Genomic DNA, 25,474 nt, shown 5'->3' on the forward strand with positions numbered 1-25,474 from the left:
TTCATTCAGAATAAATAGCTTCAAAATATTGTATTTTATATCTGTCTTATGCCTTAAGACTTTGCATGTAAAATAATATATCTTCTCTCAAAGATCACAACTTTAGATTGGAAGAACGTATATATTTTCACGGCAAAAAGCATGAGAAAATCGAGAGCGACTTCTAGTTTTGCTGCAAGCCGTACCACATGTTGCCATCAACTGTGCATGTGTTCGGAAGACGATTATTTGTCACACCGTCGATATGAATCCCTTCCGGAAGTCAACGAGATAAACTAATGTATCGTAGCACAAAGCTACTGTGTCATGATTCTTTACTTTGGAGGCTAACAAGAGTATCCCTCTTTGATTTTTGTCAGAAAAAAACATTTTTCCGATGAAATAAATTGGCTTTAATTAAATCAATTTATTAGCCATTGCTTTAAAAATTCTTCCCAATTGCTCTGTCCAATACTTCTGATTTATTTCTCCACTTAATTATTTCCGTTTCATGAATTCATCTCGTAGATTTTCTCAGAATACTGGGAAATAATCTTGTCCGTTCTCCCGCGAAAAAGACTTTTATTCGTGACAACCGCTCGTTTAGAGAAATAAGGAGATATAAAGTTTGTACGGTTAATGCGAAACGATTCTGAGAACTTACGTCGACCGAACGATTAAATGATCCGGTACAATTCTCGATCTCGAAGAGACTCCATCGCATGTCCAGCAGGTGATCCTATATTTTGTTGAGAGAGGCAGAGACCAACTGAGCTTGATAGCTGCCGGCCGTCGATTGACCTCTGCCATTTAATTAAATTCTCTTCGGATACCAGTATAATCTTCTCGCTGTTCTTGAGGAATATCGAAGTTTCGCCCGAAGACGTTCACACTTCAAGGAAACATGTTCTGCGTTGCATCGAAACTGCAAGTATCGATTACGAGTTCTTCTTCAACCGAAAACCGTGTCGCATTTCGCTTCAAATAATCCCGTATTCTCTTGTTGGATCTAAATGATATTTACATTTTGAATTGACAAAGCGATTATAAGAGAAAAGTTTAAGGGTTTTTAAATTAATTTCTTTTAAATTCGTATAACAATATTAATCAATTATATTAAATAATTGCATTTGGCACATCCGATCTCTTAATAAATATAAAATTTGAAAACAAAATAAAAAAATTATAACCACTTTGCTTATTATATCGTAATTAACATGGCAAAGATGGCAGAACAAATCATTTTTATATAATAAAAATGTATGTAAAAAGAGATATCGAATGAGAAAATTGTCATAGAAGAACATGCAGCAGACATATTCATTATGGAAAACTCGTGAACAAAGCAGTTGGAGAATCTAATAGAATATTGAGAGTTGAAGCTTAAAATATCTTTTTCCCCTTGACACGTGAATCGATAAGAGAAAATGAATATAGACGAGTATTGCCAGACATTGACTTCCGACGTGTATTGATATTATTTGTCGACGGAATATGTAAAAACTATATTAAAATCTCGAAATACAGTAAAGGTGCGACAAAGATAAAAAAGTTACCATATTGACAAGAGTTGGAAAACATAAATCAATTGAAAATTATTTAGAGAAGGCTAACGAGACTAAAAATCAATCCTAAACACAAGCATTAAGCTTTAAATTAAATTTTAGGATTCGATATAAATATAAAAAGGACATATAGGATTTTCTGTCGGAAATTTTAGTAAAGATGAAAGAGTTGCTTTGAATGCGATCATTATCGTTCATTATAGCCATATTCTCAATTTAATTTAAGTTTCCTGTTCACTAGATACGCAATTAAAACGAGATCTTGCGTCCTAACTGTCCTGAGAGACACGCGGAAGCATTCGCTCGAAGCAAGAATCGGTCATTTCGACGGACAAAAACAAGTTATATTGCACGTAGTAAAAATTTTTTTCTTTCCCGATCGTCTAATGATCGATAACTTTCAGTCGGCATTTTATGAAGTCGAAGAAAGCGATGCGCCGACTCTTTAATTGTTGAGGAAAAAGATGTGCATTGACATAAATGAGAACGCTGTTTCCTTCTGAAATTTTCGTCACCATCAACACCGTAAATCCTAATTTTCGAAATTCCAAGTTTACGACAAAATAGGAAACTTTAAATTATTTCTAACCCAGAGAGAAATCTGTGTCAACGCGACAACCGCGATGTTCATTAACATGCGCAGCTTTAATCTTAATTTGACACACGGCGATAAATTTCTATGAAAACCGGTGAAACTTAAGCTTCAAGCAAGATGAAAATTTTCAAGTGTACTTAGAAATTTTGCAAACTTATCCTCTCATCTTCTGGTTTGATAATATTCTTTCTCAAAGACCTAAAAGTCATTAATTCCAGGCTTTCAGGTAAAAGATATTATCCGTCTCTGCTGCCTGCTAAAGGTTCACACTTCACCAGTTTCCTTTATGCAAGTTTCTCTGATTCAAGTTCCCAACTCGCGCTATCTCCCTTTCTCCTAACATAAATAATCTAATTAAGATTATTTGTCTCTTCTTTGCTGCAATTTTCCGTTCGCGACTTTTAACACTTTTCTTTTTCATCTTCAAAGACTTGCACAAGCCATCGGGGGAAAAAAAAATAGATCGAGTTATCTCCGCGTAAAATCAAATTCCGAGTTTCGCTAACGAGCTTTCCCGCGTTGCTGCGAGTTCGATAGCTACGCGATCGATACGTTTTTCCAAAGTCATCGTAGCGCACGCAAATTAATCGGGCACCCCGTAAGATCCCAAGCCATCGACATCTTCCGCATCCGCGAAAAAAAAACGTTCTAACAGGTCCCGGTTGCAGAGAAAGCCGCGAAACCGTGAATAGGTGAAAATGCAGCTACGAGCGCGTGAGCATATGCGCGCACAAAGGCGCCTCTCTTCAAGGTTACTCAGCACCTCTCCAGGCGTGCGATGGAGAGATTTATTGCGCAAGCCACGGTGGTGTGTACATTGTCGAAGGAAAGCGGTAATCACGATGCTTAACGAGCGATTTGTGGCACTTTACAGTGACGACACCTCACCGGTAACAGGTTGCGACGGCCTCGCGAACCATCTCCCGATCTCGTCTCCGACGCGACGATCTCATCCGCGTCGGATTTCACGAGACGCATCCGGGCGCATCTGAGAACTGTCAGTCATCTGGTGCACTCCAGATCGCCGCGTATCTTCCACTGAATCATGTGATTATGTCAACGTGTTGTTACGCGAATTATTTACAGTTACGTCGCTGAATCACGGAACGTATCTAGATTTCGCGTTCCGACAAAGACGTTTTATTTTGTAAAATTTTTAAAGAAAATTTTCTTATGAGAATAAAAATATTTAGAAGACGTAGTATAAACTCTTCGAAAGCATATTAATATTTTAATCACCTTCATTTTTAGAGTTTTTGCGTTATTCAGACAGCTTTATCGCGTTGTTGGAATACCATAATCTGCAATTTATAAGCATCTCGATAAGCGTATATTTATAAATAAATGGAAAATTTATAGCATGACCTTTCGCGGTTCGCAGCATCATCTAGATAGAGTGGCAAGAAGTGTGATTATTAAATCGCTGAAAACTACAAAGCAAAATACGAGAATCATATTATAATGTAAAAAGATTGATTTTACGAATTTAAGATTAATCACAATAACAAATTATACAGAAATTATCATCTAATAAGTAATTAATAAACTAAATCTCAATGCGCGTATCAATTTATCCTTAAAAAATTACGCTTTTAAATATTTTCTTTATTTCGAGAGCTTGAAGGTTTTGTAAAAAATACAAGGATCGGATAAAATAATCACGATTTCATCGAAACGTCATTTATCAGGCGATACCAGAGTCGCTAATTAGCGAAATCGGATCTGAATAAAAAAATTACGGCACGATATTTCGCGCTCGTGTGAGTTTAGCCGCCGTTTCGACCATTTGTCAACTAAATCGCGATCGCGGCCGCTGCAAGATTTGCATGCGTCAAAGTCACTTATCCGGCCGATCGCTAAATAAACTGCTATTAGATAAGTTGCAGTCTTTTCTCTCTGTTTGTCAACGAGGGTCAACAATAGCCAGCGACATGGAAAGGAAACCGAGACGCCTTTCTCCCGCCGTTGTTCGAGCGAACCGAGCTAATGGCGAGATTAAATACTTCCCGGGCGAACAATAAGGAAGCTATCTCCTCGTACGATCGGGCATCGATCTTAATTCGGTATTGTTACGAAACATCACTTAACCATTGACCAACGTGAAACGGCCTGTCGTCTCGAATAAACTTCAATCTACCAAAGATCAATGGATAGAATGGATCGAAAGCTTTTACGTATGGAAACGTTTACGTTTATTTGCCACGTTGAAAGCGATGAAAGTGGCTTAGACAGGTGCCATCTAATGACTAATTAAGAGAGACATTATGGTCATTATTAACGTTCATTTACCGGCTTTTTATAGGAGCGACCGCAATAATAAAATCGACAGGTCAGACAATTCATACGTGACTAACACAAAGTTACATAAAGGGAAAGTAAATTTTTTGCGAGAGCTTAAATATCTGTGTAGATATAGAAGAGACTATGTACGATGACACGACAGAAGGTAAAAAATTAAATTGTTTTACGTGTAGATCTCGCTCAATGTGAAAACTTCCTTTTTCTCTTTTGCCATGTCATCCTACATTTAGAGGTCATCCAATGTAGTCTCTTCAATCTGCGCGGATATTTAAGCTCTTGCAAAAAATTTACTGCGCGTTAATACATTTAAATGAAAAACGACATAGCCGATTGCGTTCTTGTCACGCTATCGCAGTCACGCCTCGTTTCGCAAAATTGTGCAAATTTCGTGAAACGCGCGACGGAAAGCGACAGTATTTGTCGCCACGAATAATTGCGACAAAATGGCGAACCAGCGCGCAAATGGAGCGTGACCGTTGTACGAGCAACGACAGCGGCGAATTTCGCGGATTCCGCCTGTCAATAATGTTGCTGTCACGCTTCGATAGACATTTCACGGCGAGGACCGCCGCGGGCCTCGGGTATTTTTAGCGCCGGAACTTTCATCGGATGAAAATAGTATAACGAAATGCATAAAGTTACGGCGGCCAGTTACGCACTGTCTCGTGAGAACTGAGACTCAAGGGAGACCTGCTGAACCGAATCTCACGTTTCTGTAATTACGCGTGGAAGTGCTACCAGATGCGCAGATATCTTGACAGGAATGTAGACGATACGGAAAACTGATCGCAATCTGAATACCGTAAGAAAGTATTCTAGTTGTTTTCGATAGCTATCCCCATGAAATATTTGACAAACCTAATTAATTCAATAATGCAAGCTTATCATCCTCTATATCTTGTTAAATTCTCCGAGCTCAGGAAGAAACTTTTGAAGAACAAAATTTCTTTTTTTTTTTGTATTTTCTTCAATCTGGAGTTTAATAGCGTGAAATCATATAAAACGTTCTTTTATAATAAAGTGTATTAAAAATAAATTAATAAAAGTTTTTTTAAATCCCAAGATTTTATTTCAAAAAATTTATTTTTTAATTATAGAATTAATTAAAAACTTATATTCTGTATTTGAATTCCAAGTTTATTTCAATAGGATTTATTTTTCAATTATGTCTGCATAGTTTTTGTCAAAAATATCGGTTTATTACTTTTAACGATATTAATCCAAATTTGAAAAATAAAATTTTAATAATTCGAAATTCTCTCATATTTCCTTAATTTTTTAGCCTGAAAATAAGTTAATGATATATTTTTTTACAATTTTTTAATGGCTCAGTAATTAAATTTTCTTTGGTGGTATCATAAACCGGTAGAACCATAATCATAGTACGTGACTTCTAATATAAATAGAACCATTATAAAAACTATTATTTGCTCATGTTTTGAACGTTTATTGCAAAAAAGTTACACCACTGGATTAAAGACAAGAAAAAACTTGGTCGCTGACAATTATAAATGTTTTTAAACATCTCTGCGGGATACTAATGTGTTACGTCAACGTGCTGATGGATGACGGATACCAAACGCCGCACGAAAGCGCGCGCGCGCGCGCGTACGAGTTTGACGGACCGGTGTCCGAAAATTATAAAACACTTTTCCAAGAAGCAGCCGGCTGCTGCTGCAAAATATCGTTCCGTTCTCTTAATCCTTCTCTCACTTTTTTCCTCTGAAATCTGCGGAATCTATATTAAGAGCACCTAAAGATTCCTGATAATAATGTATAAAAATAGAAAGATCGAAGATTTTCATCTCACGAAATAATATTAGAACACTTCGCGTGCAGATTATTTTCTCACACACCTTATCATTTTTCATATTAAAATTTCAAGAAACCCATAAAAAAAAGAATGTACATACATTCCGATAAAATTAATCAATCTGCTGCATGCTCCGAAATAGCCCAATGACCCTCAAAATTCTCCTATAATCGCTCATATCGAAGAGATCGCCCTAGAGACGCGGTCGGCCACAATTATTCGTATATACCTCGGGCTTCGGTGGTCGATTAATGAAGCGTGCGCGCGATGACACGGCTCGAAACGAGTCGTGTGACAGCGCGATAGATGCGCGCGCGAGTCGCGTGGAAGACCGCCTCGTAAACTGCGACCCAACGCCGCGGTGCCCGTGATAGCGACGACTGGCGACGACTTCCACCGGGGAACGGAACGAAAGCTACCGGCGGCGACGACGACGGCGACGGCGGCAGCGGCGGCGCCGCGGCGCAAGCGTCCCGCGCAACCCGCTCTTTTCCGCGCTTTTCTCCGCGCGATCCGATCGAATCACCTGCGCTGCAACCAACATGATTTGCGCGTAATGCCTGATGGTGCCACCGACGCAGAGCCGATGTGATTAATTCGCGCAAACCGCAGGATCAATTGTCGAAAATTACGGATGCTCTCGGTGCACTTTACTCGCATTCAGAGAAGATTCCGTTCGGATCTGCAATATATCCGGCTATCGCACGATCGTAACTGATATTTATTTAACGATTCGCTCTGCGGGTGTTCTGGGTATCAGATACTCGGATGTAACAGCGTTATGTTCACTTGAAAAAAGAAATGTTCGAAACTCGAGACGCTTTAACAATTCGTGTACGGGAAACGATATCGGGGAAATTTAAATGGTATTTTTGTGCCGACAAGTTTTTTTTATCATGCTTCGAATATCGATCCATTTTTTTACGACATTGTGACGAAAGTTTTATAGAATGCTGTTCCAGTTTGCTCGGCAAGGATTAATCTGATATCGTTGTAATGAGCTTTTCGAACTGTCATTTGTTTCCAGTCTTCCTATTCACGTATCGCGTATCGCGCGTTAGTATAGCTTTCTATAGACAATGCAAAGCAAACCAAAAGCTATTATGATAATATTAGAATAACATTCAGCTGATATTAATTATAATGTTCCCGCTGTTTCAATAGCCAATGGTACTGAAAGAGATTATATATCGATAATATTATTTTGAGTATAATTAAACATTGGATTGTTGTTTGATGTCCCAAATGTGTAAACAGTAATTTATAAATATGTATAATATTTAAAATTATACAGAGTAAACTTTCTCATATTATAAAATTCCTTTTCATGTCACTAGATTTATAACAGAAGAGAAATATAAATATTTTATGGAAATATCAGAAAATGTAATTTCCGTATCTAAATGCGAGAGACAGGGTTTTTGCATTAACGGGAAACTCGATCGTTAACCCCAATCGTGAATCACCGCGGTGTCATCGGCTATAAATTTCTAACAAAACGAAGAAGAAGAAGTAATTTATTGCTTCTAATTATTTTGTGCCAATCATTTTCCGTCGTGTAAATTGAGCACGAATCTTTCCGGTTTGTTCGACAAACTGACTTGTAAAAAAAATAGTGAGTACGATAAGCGAACGCGCGCGCGAGCCGATATTAATTCGAATCGTCGATGGAGAAGCAATAAACGTATCTCTTTTCATCGCCATCCGCTTGTAGAATTGTTCTATTTATTTTTATACTTCCATCACCGAATCCGCGTGGCACTAATGCGATCCATATTCGCGCGAGAGTTGTTCCTGAATGATTAATTTTAGCACAGCGCAGCCGCCGGAGGGAATCCCTTAAGGATATCATTCCTCGGAACAAACAAATCGTTCTCGCTTTGAACTATAGCGACATGATAATAAAATAATGAGGGAAAGAGATGAGCTGTCACATTACAAAGCTTATCAAGGATAAAACGCAGAGAAGCGAATATCTATTCGTATAAAATAAACATTCTTTCTTCGTTCATATAAAATAAACGTTTTTTCTTGATAATTCGGAATTTTATCAAAATTAAAGTTCAAGCATCTGGATTTTTGTGACAAGTTATGATTTTAGTAATCCAGATATTTGATCTTTAGTGATTTTAATAAAATTCCGAATTATTGTATAATCATCCGACTCAGAAAATCGATAGCTCCTCACCGGCCGTCGGGGAAAATATGGGTGTGAGCTTGTATTTTTACCCCAGATAATAAATAGATTCCCCTTGCGACGCCATACATGTAATTTTCTAGTTCAAGGCGGCAGAATATTGCTGATTTTCCACTCTGTAGCGAGCCATCACATGCAGAGTCGCTTCTTTTCATCTATTATATTTCTATCGTAAGATTTATTCGATTAACGCGTTGCCGATTAGATCGCCGCGGGCGAGAAGGAAAGTGCATTGCCGGCGCGCATCCACAGATCCATTCTAGCCGTGGGCGTGTCTATACCGGAAGTCATAATCACGTCACGCCACGAGATCGCGCCGCGAGAAAGCAATTAGTTCACGTCGATAATTAATTAAACTTTCGCGATCAAATTCGCGACACAATACAGCGTGCGCTTCAGGAGGCAGGAAGCGATGGAGGAACTTTCATGTAGAGCGCGACAGAAGATGTGGTTGAATCTCTCGACATCTATCATTATTTTTACAATGCTACAAAGAAGTTAATTAAATTTCCTTTTTCTATTTTTACATCACACACATATACCTCTCTTATCTTGAGTTATGATATCTTGAATTCTGTATTACCACTCAATATAAATATGAGAGATATAAATCCGACCGTAAAAAAGTTTTGATTACTTTGATACATTTTGTTTAATGAGATTAATTAAAGAATTGCAGTATCCCATTTGCATTTAGTGTGTAGCTTCAAGATGTTCTCATCGAAATAGCGTAATCAGATAAATCTCAGAATAATGGCACGATCATTACGCGAAAATTACAAGGGGTCACGACACCACCGGGTGTCTTCAATTAATTGCGGGATACGTAATAGCATGCGGTATTACACGCGCGTAAGTCAAGCCGGATGCAGCATGCATCCCCTAATGAACCTTCAGGCACCGCATTACCTGTATCACCGCGATCGTAGGGTGAAAATTCCGCCGTTTCCAGCGCGCCACCGCAAATTGCGTTCAATCGCGTTGCACTCCCATGAGGGAAATTAATTACGCACTAAACTCGTTAGCGGATGCTCTCGAACCGATATTGTTCGAGAAGTTCGGTATCGATCACGATCGTTCCCGATCAAAGATGTCAATATTCATTATGGTGCGTGTCGGCCTCATTTGCATCCCACGCGAGAAGCGTAAATTAATGACAGATTGGGATCGTAAGCTGACAACCACCGTTCAAATGTAATCAGACGCGGATCGGAGAGATGCCGGTTCTGCCACGTGTGATTTATGCGGTGGTCCGAATAACCGAAGTGTCAGGATAACCGTCATTCGTTTTGGATAACAGAGTTTCTCACAAATTGAATATATATAAACTCTATAAAGTGTATAAGTTCAGTTAATTTCTCGGAAGTTTGTTGAGCGTCCCGTGTAGAATTCAATTATTCTATTGAATTTTTTGCATTTGTATGTATGTATAATAATTTTTCAGCATTTCGAAATGTCAAATGTCACTTCGTGTGTAGTTATTCGTTTAAGCGCCAAATATAAATGTCATCGTACATCGCATCGTAGCTCATATTTTCATGTTTCAGCTAGAATGCGAGAAATTACATTACACAAATTGGAGGCTCTCTCTCTACTCTCGCTTCGCGTGGGAGAGTCACAGAATCCTTTTCCTAAATTCACCGAGTGTGCAATCGCGCGCGTAATCGAGTAAACGCGGATTGTCGATATCGTCTTGAAATCGAATCATCGGTTTTTCTCGGAAAGGTCGGCCGATGACCATTAAAAGTTCACCGTGTTCGTTATAAGAAATACACGGTACCTACTGTTAAACGACATCGAGTTCACCGGCTCGTATGATCAAGTAGAATAGTTATTCTGGCCAACGGAGAAACGTACCTGATAGTTGTCGTTCCGACTGCGAGCGCGGCTGCTGCAAGCTCTGAAAGCAACGGAGAACGCATCATTAGTTTGAGAAACATCGTGGTTGCACGAGACCGTGGGCAAAGGGTCAAAAGAGTGTTTTTAGCATGAACGATGCATTTACTGCGCTCAGGTAACCGCAGCGACAGTATATTTCGAATTGCCGCGGTAAAAGCATCGCTCAAAATGAATTAGCTCGCCCGCTTAACGATCAGTTAGTGGATTAGTAAAGCCAATTTCACCTAAGCGTGAAACAAGCCGTCAAAGAGCTGTAAGTACATCTATTTAAAACATTTCAAGTTTCCACATGAACTAACTGTAACAAATCAGACATTTAATTATTAATTTAGCGGCGTGGCTTGATAACGTAATTTTTCATAGAACTGGTTTAACTTCGTCTTACATAGAGCTATCAATTGTTTGATATATAATAGTCAGTGATACACAAAAGACTATTCTTCATTGTCGGGGGATCCTAACTTCATATTATTTCCATAGCAACGAGAGATAACTAATAATCGACGCGACATTGAATCGTGACCCACTTGCAGTATTGAGCCAGTCGGCCTCGAAAACAACGAACAACCGTGACCTTATCTACACCGTGCTCCACCGAGCGGATGCGTCGTCGATCGATATCCTTCCAATATTCACGAAAAAAGTGAGAAGTTTGTAATTAACCTCGTAATACACACGCGATCTTGCATGCGATACTCCATGTTTTCGTATCGAAAAGGGCATTTTAAAATTAATTAATTCCCTCTACACGGAATCGCTAAGTGTAAAATTAATATATCAAAGCAGCTACGGGAATAGTCAAAAAGTTGATGGAATTACAGCATTAGCTTTATACCAGTATATAATATAACAATTCTGAAAAACGTTTAATTCATATTTCAATTACTCCGCGGCGTCATTATTCTTCAAAGCTTATTAAAACGTTCATTAAAATATGATTCATAATGGAAATCACACAAAGCGCGACCAGAAAATGAGCAGGGTGACGAAGTGAGGCGCGACTTTGAAAAAGGGGTCCTCGCCATTACGTGATCATAAAAGTCTCTAGGTATATGCCATATTTAAAAATCGTAGACCAGCCGTCAAATATTTTTCAAGCAAAACCGAATAGGCGTGGCTATCTTTTTTACGACTTACTAGGCTTCAAAGCGGATCCTACGAAATTCTCAAACAAAAAGTTATATCGTTTCTCGGAATCCCGTTTACTCTGTCGAATCACTTTGTCCATCGATTACAAACAAGATACGAGGCGAAACAACGTGACGTAGAAAAGATACACAATACTTTTGCGAAAAATTTCTCCGTAATTCTCAAAAGAATGTATCGTTTTTAAACCGCTGCATTCCGAGAAGCATATTTTGCAAAAGAAACGCACGAAAGGCAGCTGCGTCACTGCAGTCTTGGCAGTTTTAAAAATAAATATTTCTGATCTCTATTTTATACTGCAATGTTTCTGTATATAGTATCGCAATAAAACGAGCACGATAACAGCCAAGGATCTTCTAAGAAAAGATAAATTATTCTTCTTCTATATCCGTACAAATAAAATATTAATAAAATGTTATAGATTTAAGATCAAGTAATGTGAATTTTTGTAATTTCAGGATAAAATGAGCAGCATATGTATATCAAAATGCGCATTTCAAGTATTAAAATAAATACCATTGCATATTCAGCGCTGTTCTCCTGGCTAGATACATGATTTCTATAACGTTTACGAAACCGAATTAACGGTCGATTAAAATTTTCACTACATAAGACGCGTCACGCGTGAGGTTTCTCGCATGACGTTTGATTCGTCACGGATGCTGATTCGAAAAAGAACAATTGTATGTCACTTGCGATTTCCGAGATACAAAAAAAGACAGAGAGACAGAGAGTCAGAGAGAGAGAGAGAGAACGAGAGAGAAGAGAGTTGCTCGTTTAAAGCAGTTGATCTGACGAAAGCCCGAGTTTTCCATCGTGGCCTTCGTGCATGCGTATGTGATAGACCACACGGTGTGGCTATATTCGAGGTCCGAGGGATACCAACCGATTAATACGCCACCACGGCTGGCTGCCCCATTAGCTTTGATCGCTCAACACAGGCAATCCGGTACCGGGTGTTCACGCGCGACTTCCGCGCGCGCTCTCGTGCAATGGGTGTTTACCGAGGCAACATGCTCACTCGAGCGCGAATCTCCCCGTGTACTGACACTTCATTGATATAATTTGCATACGCGGCCACCGTCCTACGAAAACTGCGGAGATAAACGCCGCGCCGGAGCAGCGGGCGTACATTCGGGCATGCCAAAGGTCAAAGTTGCGGCCGGGCTCGCTCACGGAATGCGAAATGTAGCAGCTGGACTTGGGCGATCAAAGCACCGTCGTCGTCGGTCGCACCGAAAATATTTTAAGTAAATGAAGTATCGACTCTCCCGGCACCAAGTGCATCCATGCGAAGCACCGCTTTTACCGTCAAAGACTGACCTTGCACGATTTTCGGGCACGAAACGAATTCCCTAAGTTCACTGGATGTTTCGCGCGCATAGAGAGCGACACGCTTGAGACGACACTAAAGAAGAATGTTGGAGAACGCTGCTCGAGAAAACAATAAATGCGACCTATTTAGTTGCTCGACCGTTTAGCATGACTCTTAATTGTGAATAACGGTTAATTGCCGCGCTGGTACCTTTTAACAGAGCGAACAGCGCTGGAACTCCTGATGTTATACTATATTGACGCGAAATATTCACAGGAATTTTATAAAAGAGATGTATGTTGGAATAATTAAACGCAAATTAAAATTCAACACAGAAACTGCGTTCTCTTATGAAATATCATTGTACGGAAATCGCACTCATAAATGGGCTAAATCAAAAATTGGTATGCATATCTTGCAATATCAGAAGATTGGACAATAAAATTATTTTACTAATAATACACAATAATATAATAATATATTGTTAAATCACCAATAACTAATTAGTAGCAATCTATGGCATATTCATGTACAAATTAATTTCCTAATAATTTCCTCTTCAGTCAAAAAATCTAAATATATCGCATAAACATTAAGTTAACAAGATTAATGTTACATTCAATCTTCGTTCATATAATCCAAGTAATTATCCACTGATTCATGTTTCGATCTCCTATGCTAGAACTTGTCAATAATCTCTCTTATCGTAACTATCTACGCAAATTACGAAGATTAATTATTTCTCAGAACAATTAATCATAACGGATCGACGATGCATAAAGTTTAATGATGCATCCGTAGTAGATTGGACCGACCAGTTCTCACGGGAAAGCGATTCTTGCCGATTTGCAAGAAATTCCCATCTTCTGTGAAACAGGTGGGTATTCTTGTCGAAGAAAGGTACTCGCGAGGCTCATCGCCGCAACGAAATGTCATTCTTACGACACTCTTCGTGGCCCACACGAGCCGCAGGCGAGGGATACAAGAGACGCGGTAGGCTAACGTGTCGAACGACGTACGCAAACCACGTGGGCAGAGACTAATAGCTGTCCGTGAACGGCGGATCGTCGAACGCAACCGCGAAGACGGGGGAGCGTATATCTGCGATACCGTGTCGGGTAATCTCGATACCGATAGCGCCGTACACGCTTCGCTGCCGCGCGATTAATGCCCGCCGTCGCCGTCTAGGACGATACCCGATGTTAAGCGCCCGGCCTCTTGCTCCACGAGTCATGCTCGAGTTAACTATCGATATTTAAGAGACGCGAGATATTCAGACCGGCGACTTGACGTCAAACGATACGGACGTTACCGCTTACGTAAGTTTGCACGTTCATCTTAATTAAACAGTAACAAGGTAGGGAAATAAATACAATATTAAACCGAACTTTGCTAACTTTTGTCGGATAACTGGAGAATTTCTATGGCTGACTTTTCTCCTCCTCATTGCAGAGGATTTCTCGGATTATTATCAGATATTATCAGACGTTTAAAGGGGATAAAATCATGTAGTACAAAATATTGATAAAATAAGTACAAGACTTTCACGATCAATGTGGAAAACATTTTATATCTATTATATATTTTGATTTTTTCTTCTTTTAGTTCATACAAGCACCTGATTTCAATTTCAACCAACTTTCCGCGACTATTTACTCGAAGTTAAAGAAAGAGAAGCTTACCGGCACCTTCCCGTTGGCGTTCTTGGCGTCATTGTTCTCCAACAACGGCGCACTGCTACTCTTCCCGCCCATTTCCACGGCTAGAGGTTCCGGCTTCAGCTGGAGACTCGCCGCGGACGGAGAAGACGGCGCTCGGGGCGGCGTCTCGAGTAGCTCGCCCGAGCTCAAGGAACTGCTCGCAGTGGTGGACAAGCCTGTTGCAGAAGAATAGCCGAGCGGCTAGATTAGAATTTATACCATGTAGAAATAAACTATCGCAAAGTATATCGTCCGACTAGTAAAATCTTCGAGAAACTGGTCTCATAAAACAAGTTTTTTCCAAATAAATGATTCGTATTTATTACGCTTATGCGTATTATTGCGCCGCGCGTAATAAGAAAACATAAAAAATGACAGCTTGACATTACGCGTAGGAGGAATACTCGGAAATATGCCGACATGACTCACATAGCGGTAAATTCGTAGGCCTGGGCGTCCTGATCCTCGGCAACGAGTCATCGAGACCACTACTGCTGTCCACCGCGTCCTGCGAGTACTGGTCGTCGATCTGTTTCGTTTGCGTGTGCACGCTTTCGCGTTTGACCCACACGTCTTGCGAATTCTTGTCGTTCCGCGAGTTCAGTTTCGACGGCCGTCGCCGGATTCGCTCCCATGTCTCTTTGCGATGACATTTGTTCGGTGTTGACGCTACGTGAGAGACAACAACATCAAGATTTAAACAAATATCGATTTTTATATAATACTAAATATTTAATAATGTAATTATATTAAAATATATTATATGACTAATAAAAGAATATTTTTAGAAACCGCAAGTGTATTATCATTGTAAATATACGCGGTTATAAATCACAAATGATTTGATTGATAGAAACAAAAATGCTACCAGTAGTTTAATTTCGAAAGTAAAAGAAGATATAAATGTGGCAATCTGATTTTTAGGATATTTATGTCGATATCTACGAAGAGATAATAAAATAGTTCTAGCTTACGTTTAGTCAATCGGCGGTCCGTACTTCTAGGTGGACTCGCTGTTCCGATCCCACTTTCAAGCGGAGATGCTCTGTCGGTAGTATCCGGCGACAAGCTTCCGGAGGAAATCTCGTCCATGCTTTGCAGGAGGTCTTGAGACGACGATGAGGATCTATTGTCGTCATCCACGGTGTCTTGAGGGGAAACTGGGTCTAAGGTACTCTCATCTTGCAACGACTGCGAATCTAATTGGGACTCGGCTGCGATTAAGAAATATGCAATTTAGAGAAAACTATGAACTAAATATACAATAGTAATCTTACATGTATCATTCATTGAAATATATACATTTTTATAACTCCCGATATAATATAGTATTACCTAAATATTATTTGTATTTTCTAAAGAACATTCAATAAAATTGTAATCAAACTTTTATAGAAATATAAAAAATATTTGTGTAAACTAATAATGTATTAATAGAATAAAATATATACCTTTATTTATTTTCTATAAATTTTTTATCGTACAAAAATATTCTCTCCGTCAGAAGAGATCGAAAATAAACAAATATAAAATCATAATATATACTATTCAATACCACCCAAAGGCAGAAACATTATTCCAACCAGATGTAATTTTAACCGACTCTAAAGGTCAACGGGGAGTTAATTTAAACGTAAATCATTGACAAACTCTTGTAATAGTCGCTTACTGGATTACGGAGATCCGAAACGGAAATAAATTTCACGGGCGTTAACTAATCTCATGAATATATATTAAGCGGGCCATGTAAGCAACGTGGGACGATACGAAAATTACCTTGAGGAGAGTCGCAATCGCTGACCCAGGTGAAGCTAGAGCTCCTCGAAATCGCCGGTGACGTTTGAGTCGCCATGTCGGAGCAGGTGAGAGTATCCATCGGCGGACTATTTGGGCAACAAGAACCCGAGCCACTTCGTATTCTCGACAACAAAGACTGCAGGGAAATAGGCAACTACAAACGACAATATAAATTAGTTAGACCTCGCTTTTCCATTGCTTCCAAATTATTTTTTTTATAGTAAATATGAAAACAGTTTCATATTTTAATAATTTAATGCATGCTATTTCCAAATAAATTTTAACAATGTTTGCAAATTTAAAAATACTGTAATGGATAATACCAAGCTAATAATTAAATTCAAATTCAATTCTATTTTTATTAAATAATTATTTAAAAGCATTTAATTAAAAAACTGTAAATATTTGATTAATCAAATATTTACATATTAATAATTATTTAAATGTATCTTCTGATTATAATTCTCTGCATTTATAGACTCGTCGAAATAAATATACATATTATAATAATAAATAAACTAATGCATGATTAATTCTCAATAATTTCATGTCAGTGAAATATAATTAGTTGTAAGAAATATCAATATGAAACTTACGGATCCAGTTTTCGCGTTCTGCTCCTCCATAATCCTCTTCACGTCAGCGTGCTCCAGCTTGCCGAGGGTTCCGTTCTCGATCCCGCAATTTCCATTGACGTCACCGTTCTCGGACAAGTCGCAATTCACCGCAACGTCGTTGCCCCAAGTTCGCGTCAACGAGAATTTCTTCAAGTCCACCGGGCTGACTCGTCTGATATCTCGGTCCGATTCCGACAATCTTTTCGCGGTGACGTCAGAACGTAGAGTTAGCGGCGATATCGCTCTCTTTTTTCGAATCAACGTTTCTCTCGAGTTCGCCTTATCATTCTTCGTCTCATGGAGCCTGTCGTTTCTCAAGCGCAGCATATCTTGATCCGGCAGGGAAGACACGCTAACCAGAATGACGTCGTCGGAGCTCTCATGGAACACCGGAGTGTGCCGTTTCCTCAATAATTTCGAGAACGGTGGCTTCTTCTCGTCCGTGGGTGTTACGGGCGCTGATTTCGGGACGTGATTGTCCAACGATTTAGATCTGCCCGTCTCCTCGTTCGGAAATACGTCGTCGTAATCGGGATCCATGGTCTCTCGATCGTCAGGACCTCGTCGGAGTCTCTGCAGTCGCATTGCCTTTCTGCGCTTTTGGCTCGTTAGATTGATGGGAAGGCTCGTCTTTCTCTCGGATCGTTGTCGCGGCGGTAATTTCGCGTTCGCTTCTTCGGCGTCTTCCTCAGCGCATCTGAACGATCCAGCTTGGAGCGCTGTGTCCACGTTGGTGTCTTCATTGGTCTTCGAACTTAATCCTACGGGTGTCTTTGGTGCATGGCAAGGATTCGATCGCGTGTCTTTCGAGATGCATTCACGTTCCAATTTCGACGGTAGACTAGAGGTGATTCTATCGATCTGGCTCCTGATCGAGTTTATTGGCAGACAGTTGCTGGGCTCGTCGTAGTCGGAGCTCAGAGTCTCCGCGGTATGAAATCGCCCACGTTTGCCAATGATGTCCTGCAGATTCTCCGGCAGGCTACCGCTCTTCCTTCCTTCAGGAATTACTCGATCGTGAGGCTCGTCGTAATCGGAGTTCAACAGACAGCGACGATCATCGTCGACGAACAGTTTTCCGTTCCTGCGATCTCGTAGACTCTTCTCGTCTCGAAGAGAACCACGTTCACCGCTGAACTCTCGCTCGGAGCACTCGCTGTCAGATATTCCGAATTCGTTCAGCAGCTCCTTGTATTGTACCACCCTGACGTCGTCGTCGCCACGCGCCGCTTCTCTCCTCGTTTTTTCTTTGGTAAGCTCGTTGATCTCGTTGGCGATTATGCTATTGAACTCTGCGAGGATGCTGTTCGACCACTCGCCAATATCCTCGCCGCCTCTCGTCAACGAGTTTTGTCTCCTCACGAAGCCGTGCGATTTCGTAGCGGGCAAATCTTTCAGGGTGAACGAATCGTTCGTGTAGCTCGACAATTTTTCGGGCTGAGTCGAATGCTTTGTCTCTTTGCGGAGTGGAGTCGTTGGAGCTGATTCGATTATCTCGCCGATTTCCTCCTGCAACCAATCAGAAATTCAAAGCGGTTAAAACATTACATTGTCGGAGAATAGCCTTTTCACTAAGTACGTTATTTTTGCAAAGCGTGATATACAGCTCGTGAATGGAATATAATATCATATGTGCTACGTAATTTAAATTAAGGAAGAAGCTTCATTGAAAGTCGTCATCGTTTAAACATAGCTGTCGCTCGATCGACGAGGCTAAAGAGAAACTTGCAAAAATCTATTGGCGATAGATACGTTAGGTTAGGTTAGGTACTACCTTTGCGCCGCGGATATCTCGCGCGTACAGTTAGCCAGCGGAACGCATTTATAAAGTGGCCCATAATGAAGCGGTTACGAGAGAGGCTGACAGAACCAACGCGCAACGCGGTCCTCCGTTGCTCGTCATGCGAAATAAAACGAGGGAATCGGCCAGCTGCCGCGACTTAACACGAGCCGATTTCAAGATGGACGATGGACGATGGACGATCTCCGATCTCTCTCTTTCCCTCCTGCTTTCTTGTTCTATTTATCTATCAATCGCGTCCCCCTTCCTTCTTTAAAGGCACATAATCATTGTGAAGCGTGTGTGCATCCTAAGCAGGACTGCAGTGAAACGCGATTAAGAGAAGTTAAAGCAAATTAAAGTGTATAAGATTTACTATGCACTTAAATAGAAATATATGTAAGAATAGAGCTGGTTTCATGCTTTTCATTCGACTAATAAAATAAATTTCGATTTTTGCATTTATATTTGAGGCTTAAAATAATTAACTAGAAAAATATTCACTAAAACGTTTAACGTATTATATTCATCGACAATGCAAGAAATATTCCGTACTTCAGCTTTAAATAATAATATACGTTGAAATTCGCAAAGTCTTCAAGCCGACCCTGACCGGCCCTCCTCCATTGCACAGGCGGGCTAAATTGAATTTGCATAAGTCTCTTCGACGCAGCTCGCTCACGACCCACGCGATCTCGGATCTACGCACGAGACAGTCGCGAGACGAAACCAACCGGACGCTTCGGTCTCGTCGATCGACGTATCAAATTATACCGGATGGAAAGAACAAGCTTGATTAAACCGAGAAGGTTAAGACGATTTGGCAATCCAATCGAAAACTCCACTCTCAGACGTATCAAAGGCTAAAATTAAGGATGAAAAATTAAATCAAGAGATGGAAATTGCGGAGGAAAGAATCTTCAGTCAGTCTTTATATCTTATACGAATTAGAAAACAATTATTGAGATTCGCAGAGAGTGCGTGAGAGGAAGAACGTGTGGGAATCTTAAGACCGCAACAACGCAAAACGCAATGGTGCATTTACGCGTACCTACGAGTGAACAAAATTTATAGGCTGCCGTGCGTATTTGGTATGCAAACCGTCGACGAGAGTAGTTATAGTCCGCCTAACCGGCGCGGACTTAGCGAAGAAAACTCATCAGGACTGCGGCGCAACGTCGGCGCGTAAGACGAAGAGCCGCTAAGATAAGACGGCGGGGGAGATGGAGGAAGAAGAAGGAGGAGCTCTCGAGGGCATCCAGCCGGTACGATTGCATCCAGCTGGGCGATCAATCATCGTGCACGAGCTTCCTATTGTTCCTACGCGGGTGTTACATTGTGCGCCGCAGGCTAATGGCCGCCTCGCGGAAGATACCGGGATATAATTGTCTCGGACGTGTCAACCCATTTACTATCGGCGACTAATCTCGCGGCTTTGATATACCTTGATATATCTTCGGGGACTGGTCTATCCCAAAACAGGTTAATCTTGACGTCATGTCAGTGGATACGTTTGTAATTGTAATTGCGAACTTGTCGTAAGAATAATCCGGCCGTAACCGTAATAAGTACGTTTGAAAGCCTGACCTTTATGTTCGTTGTACTAATTTACCACGTAAGAATGAATCGTAGGTACATATTGTAAAGGCCATTGCACGTAACAAAGTTTTAGTCATAATCGTAAGGCCGTAAGAAAATAGACCAATCACAGTCAATTATTCTTCGAGCGCGAGGAAATCGCTGTATGGTCATTAGGCTTACGATATGACTAAACTTGTACGGTATGGCCTAAGTAATTAGCGAGAAATTGGTAAGTTTGAAATTTTACTAAAAGTTTTGTTGTTTTTGCAGTTACCAAGTGAAGTTACTTAGAGTGTATCATGAAACTGATTCAGAAAGTGTTACTTACATGTTTAGTATCAATTTAATAATATGTATATTAATTGCAATACATAATATATTGGAATTAAATAATATATTAAATAAATATTACGTAATTAGGATAATAATTTTTATTTAGAAATTTTTGTTCGGTTAGAAATTTCTTTCAATTTTACACTGAGAAAGAGAAAGAAACAATATTTAGCATTTTTTACTTTATTTTTTTACATCGTCTTTGTTTCGTTATACATTATGTGTTATTTCTGGAAACACCGTTCTGATGAGCGACTTAACAAAGCGACAAGTTTCTCACTCGCGCGTCCGATTGTTCACGCAAATCTTAATCGCTATAATTGTTGATGGATCGAGTGTAACGTTTCCGTCGAAGGACGCGGAAGCGCGCTCGTGAATCGTCTTGATTGGGATCGCGTTTAATCTCCGCTCTCTCGCTACGCCTACAATGGCACACGGCCATCGCCGCGATCGCCAGCATGTGCCATTCTAATATTCTCCATCCATAACGCCCGGGCTGGTACATTTATCAAGACGATATTTATGTGAAAGCACGCACGTCGCGCTTTTAGCGGCGCACTTTCTTCCTACTCGAGATAGCTCTCGTAGCGCAATGATTAGACGAGCGCGTCTGGAAAATTTTCTCTCGCCTCCGCGTAGGCCGACCGTTGATGATAACGACAGTCAGCGAGATTGACGTTGCTGGAAGACAATAAATTAACACTCGTCGACCGCCGATTTGCTGTAATATTGATAGCGAAAATCGTTCAGCGAAAACGTTACTTACACCATGGCGAAAGCAGTCTTTAAATAATGAAATAATGGATCATTACTTATAACGTAAATATAATTGCTTGTAACTATAAATATAACGTAAAGATAAAAACACGTATATCTTCAGTTCTCTTGATTATTTGACAAATATTAAGTTACAATTTTCACGTTAGAAAAAATAGAGAGAGAGAGAGAAAGAGAGAGAAATTGGAAGATTTTCTCTCTTTTTAATAATAATTATTCATAATAATTACAGAACTTCAAATCGATCATTTGCCTGTCAAACTCTTAATTTGTTGTTAAAGGAATTAATTAGCGAATGACGCGGAAGTGACCTTTCAAACTGCAAACACGCAATTTCACCGCGCGCAATGCATGTCGCACTTAACATCTTCCTGAAAGCGAGAAAAGTCGTCAACCCGCTTAGGTAATAAAAAGTTTCGATAAAATATCGACGTCGTACACTAAGCGAAGAAGCTTGTCGTACGTCCAAGTCGTCAATCCCTCCGCCAAGTATGGCCAGCATACGTGCCGACAGTTCCCGGCAGAATTAAAATTAATATTTAATGGTAAAATCTTGATATTTTTACTAAAGTGTAATAAACTGTTTTAACATATTATATTTATCATATTGAACGTTTTAATTTATATTTTCTATTCTTTCTTCTGTCCTCTTCGCTCAAAACATAAAATTGTTATTACATTTATATAGCATTTTGTATAAAAGTATTAATCTTCTAAAGACAATGTTGCATTAATACATATAAGAAAAGTTCTAGAGTTAGTCAATGCTTGAGATAATAGTTTATTTTAATGTTATACGAGAAATTTAATTACTAACTTTCTTGGTTAATTAAAAAAAATTTTTAAATCTCAAATTATTTTTGCAAATTTGAAATATTTTCACATAACAACAGAATGTGCAAGTTCTAAGTTTTCAATATCAAACTTCGGTAAATTCTAATTAAATTAATCTTTCCGCGAATACATGGGATATGTTGCACGAGAAAATTCTAAAATTGCAAATAGGGTAAACTCGGGTGAGATGGCCGTACAGGAAAGATGGCCAACCTATGTTTTTTTAATCTATCTCGCCATGAAACATCGAATAAACATGGGTTGGCCAACTTTCCTGTATGGCCATCTTACCCGAGTTTACCCTATGCATTCGTATGTAAAGGGCATTAACGGGAATTAACGGAGGTTGTGTGACATCATTTTGGCGTGCGATAGTTTCGTCCATCGTGCGGGCTTAATTGACTCGAAACTTAATTAAACGCCGGCTGGAGAAGCTCGAGAGTCTCCCAATGAGCATAAAGAATAATCGGGTGGAATTAAAACAACGTTTTAATCATCTCATAAACTGCATCTCATGGCCGAGTGCATCGCTTCGGGAAATTGATCGCATGAATCTTAGCATATCAACGATTTTCCGTCACGCCTGCGCGTGCCACTTAATCCACTTGCAATCACCAAGCTGGTTAATTAATCGCAATGATTGCTAATTAACGTCGCCACATAAATCAAGTGAAATTCGGCGGTAAACAGTTCCCGAAATCAAACTTATCCAATTGCGTCAATAATCAACGCAATTTATAATACTGGCTTTTTCTTTTTTATAATTCTGCATTTCGTCTTTTTGCGTGACACGATACGCATATAAAAATATCATGTTAATTAATTGACTTCTCATTCGTATTAAATGATACGCTAATATGAAAGATTACTACGACATCAAACACGCGAAGCTTAATATCTGTACGCCGAATGAAATGTGACCTATCGATCGGATAGAAATTTACGTTGATCAACCCGTTCTACTGATCCTATCTCATCTTCCCACATATTTGTCGGGTAGCTCGCGAATTCTACCAGTCGGCTCTTAATTAATTTTCCGTGACGATCATAATATTTTATGTCGTCATATTATCGACTATGAATTTCTCACTTCATTTCACCTCGATTACCGACTCTCTCCCTCTCTTTCTCTCTTCGTATCAATACATAATAATATTAATCTAATAGTTCATAGAAACACCGAGCGACCGAGCATTTCTCTGATCATTCTTTAAGACATAAATTTTCGTAGATTTTGTTAATATTAAAAAGATATTACGGTATAAATATGGTACAGATAATATTTACATGCATCTCATATATCATATTTTACATAGTTAGGTTTATCATTTTTCTTCATTTCAGCACTTCAGGTATATTTCCTGATAAATCACGTGTTTCCACGGTTTGTCCAATCGATCGTGAACGAACGGCGTCATGCGAGGCTACAGGATCGGAATTCGATCGATTTTCATTTGCGCGTGAAACACGCGTGTCGTGATGCCAAGGATCTCAGGTGTTCTATACATATACGCGTCCACGGTGGACGAGGTCTTATTTGTCTGCGCGAAGGATCGCCTTGCGGATTTCTCGACGGTCACGAAATGACGAATTCCCGCTAGCAACAGGTTCCAGCACTTATTATGAGGCGCGATATAACAACAACTGTAATTTTATCCATTTATGTAGTTATATAGGATGTCCCAGAGCTACCGGATGCTTTTTTCCAATCATAGATGCCAGAAAGAAGATTGAGAAAATAATAGCAATTTTACAACTGAGCATTAATAATTGCATGAAAAGCCAAATGATAAACTTTCACAACATTTTTGCTAAAGGAAAAGTTACTTTTGAATTCAATGTAGAATTTATGAATGAAAAAAAACAGTGTTCCAGGAACGTTATAAAATTAATTGCAAGTAGCAGCAAGTAGTTCAGTCATATGAAAGATACAAGCATCTCAGCATCTCGTAAATCCAGCTTGGTTATTTCAGAACTGAAGAAGCAAAAAGAGTTAAAAGACCATCGGGTAGTCTGCATTTAATGTCAAGTTTAACTAACCGTTTTTCTATACAGACTCTCAGTCTAGTAATTAGAAAATCACTTGGAGATCATTATATGCATCTGTCCATTTTATCGAATAAATCTATCTTCGGGCATGCATCAATTAAGGTCAACATCTGATCGTCAGTTGGTATTAAAACCGCGAGTAACTGTCTAATTGCAAAAATTGCCTTTTGACGTTTCAACGCCATAATTCATCCGATAACTGTTCACCAAGGCATGCACTCTCGTGCACCTTCGATCACTTAAGAAACCTACTGATCGAGAAATTAAATGCACGCGTGAATGCGCCTATTTGTTAATAGGTAACGTTAAAACTCAAAAAGCCGATCAGTAGGCCCTCGGCACGCGGTGCGTAACGTAACGACAAGAAGTCTCATAATTTTCATTCCACATATATATATCACACGTCGCGACGTCGCTTGGTTGCGCGCGCGCGCGCACACATGCACTATAAGTGTAAAACTAGATTTACGTTAATGTATATATCTCGTTATTTATTTCGCGCTTACGTGAGATCCCGTGCGAGATCTGGTCTGTTACTTTCCACTTTATATCAGTACGCTTCTCTCCACTTGGCGATACGTAACCGGCTTTTTATCACGAACCTTCCAGTATATGTAATTGCATTATAAATCCGTCTTCTGTTAGATTGACGCATAAGTAATGCTCGTTTCTAAACACGTTTCAAATACGCTGGGCAAATACGTTTCATAATACTCTCGAACATGGTTTTGTGCAACCGTAAATCTGCCCGCGAAGAACACACGGCGGCAAATGAGTATAAAATTTAATCTAATTTGTTGTCCAAACGCGCGCGATATTAAAAGTTGGGTTGTAAGATCTCTTGATAAATATCTCAACAACATATAATTAAAACATTTCAAGCAATATAAATTACATACGATTTGATAACAGGAATATGTATTTAGCATGATATTAAATATGATATATCGTTATATATATCGTTATATAAAGAATTTATTTTTATTTTTTAATCATTAAATACGTTAATAACTACGTTAAAAGTTATTCAATTGGTTAGTTAACTAACTAATAATGAATAATCAGTTTAATTATTTATTTATTTAAACTGCGATCTCGTAAATAATTATATACTCACTATGTATTATTTCGCTTCTAATTTTCAGCAGCGACGCGATTTATCTCACCGAGGACGAAAGTTTCGCATAAAACATCGG

The 25,474-nt window shown here is 39.4% G+C and overlaps 1 protein-coding gene across 2 annotated transcripts in view; it reads right to left on the bottom strand.

Moving 5' to 3' along the window:
- Window positions 1-25,474, bottom strand: part of Cv-c (crossveinless c) — a 207,842-nt gene that overhangs the window by 117,354 nt on the left and 65,014 nt on the right. For both annotated transcript variants that reach the window (XM_071786013.1, XM_071786022.1), the window contains exons 3-8: window positions 16,904-18,433; window positions 16,287-16,461; window positions 15,485-15,724; window positions 14,940-15,179; window positions 14,493-14,686; window positions 10,308-10,350 (exon numbers count right to left, since the gene is read on the bottom strand). In XM_071786013.1, the coding sequence (XP_071642114.1) occupies window positions 10,308-10,350; window positions 14,493-14,686; window positions 14,940-15,179; window positions 15,485-15,724; window positions 16,287-16,461; window positions 16,904-18,433 (2,422 nt within the window). The remainder of the gene's footprint in view (window positions 1-10,307; window positions 10,351-14,492; window positions 14,687-14,939; window positions 15,180-15,484; window positions 15,725-16,286; window positions 16,462-16,903; window positions 18,434-25,474) is intronic.

This window comes from Temnothorax longispinosus, chromosome 1 (assembly GCF_030848805.1).
Source record: "Temnothorax longispinosus isolate EJ_2023e chromosome 1, Tlon_JGU_v1, whole genome shotgun sequence".
In the NCBI taxonomy this organism is placed as follows: domain Eukaryota; kingdom Metazoa; phylum Arthropoda; class Insecta; order Hymenoptera; family Formicidae; genus Temnothorax; species Temnothorax longispinosus.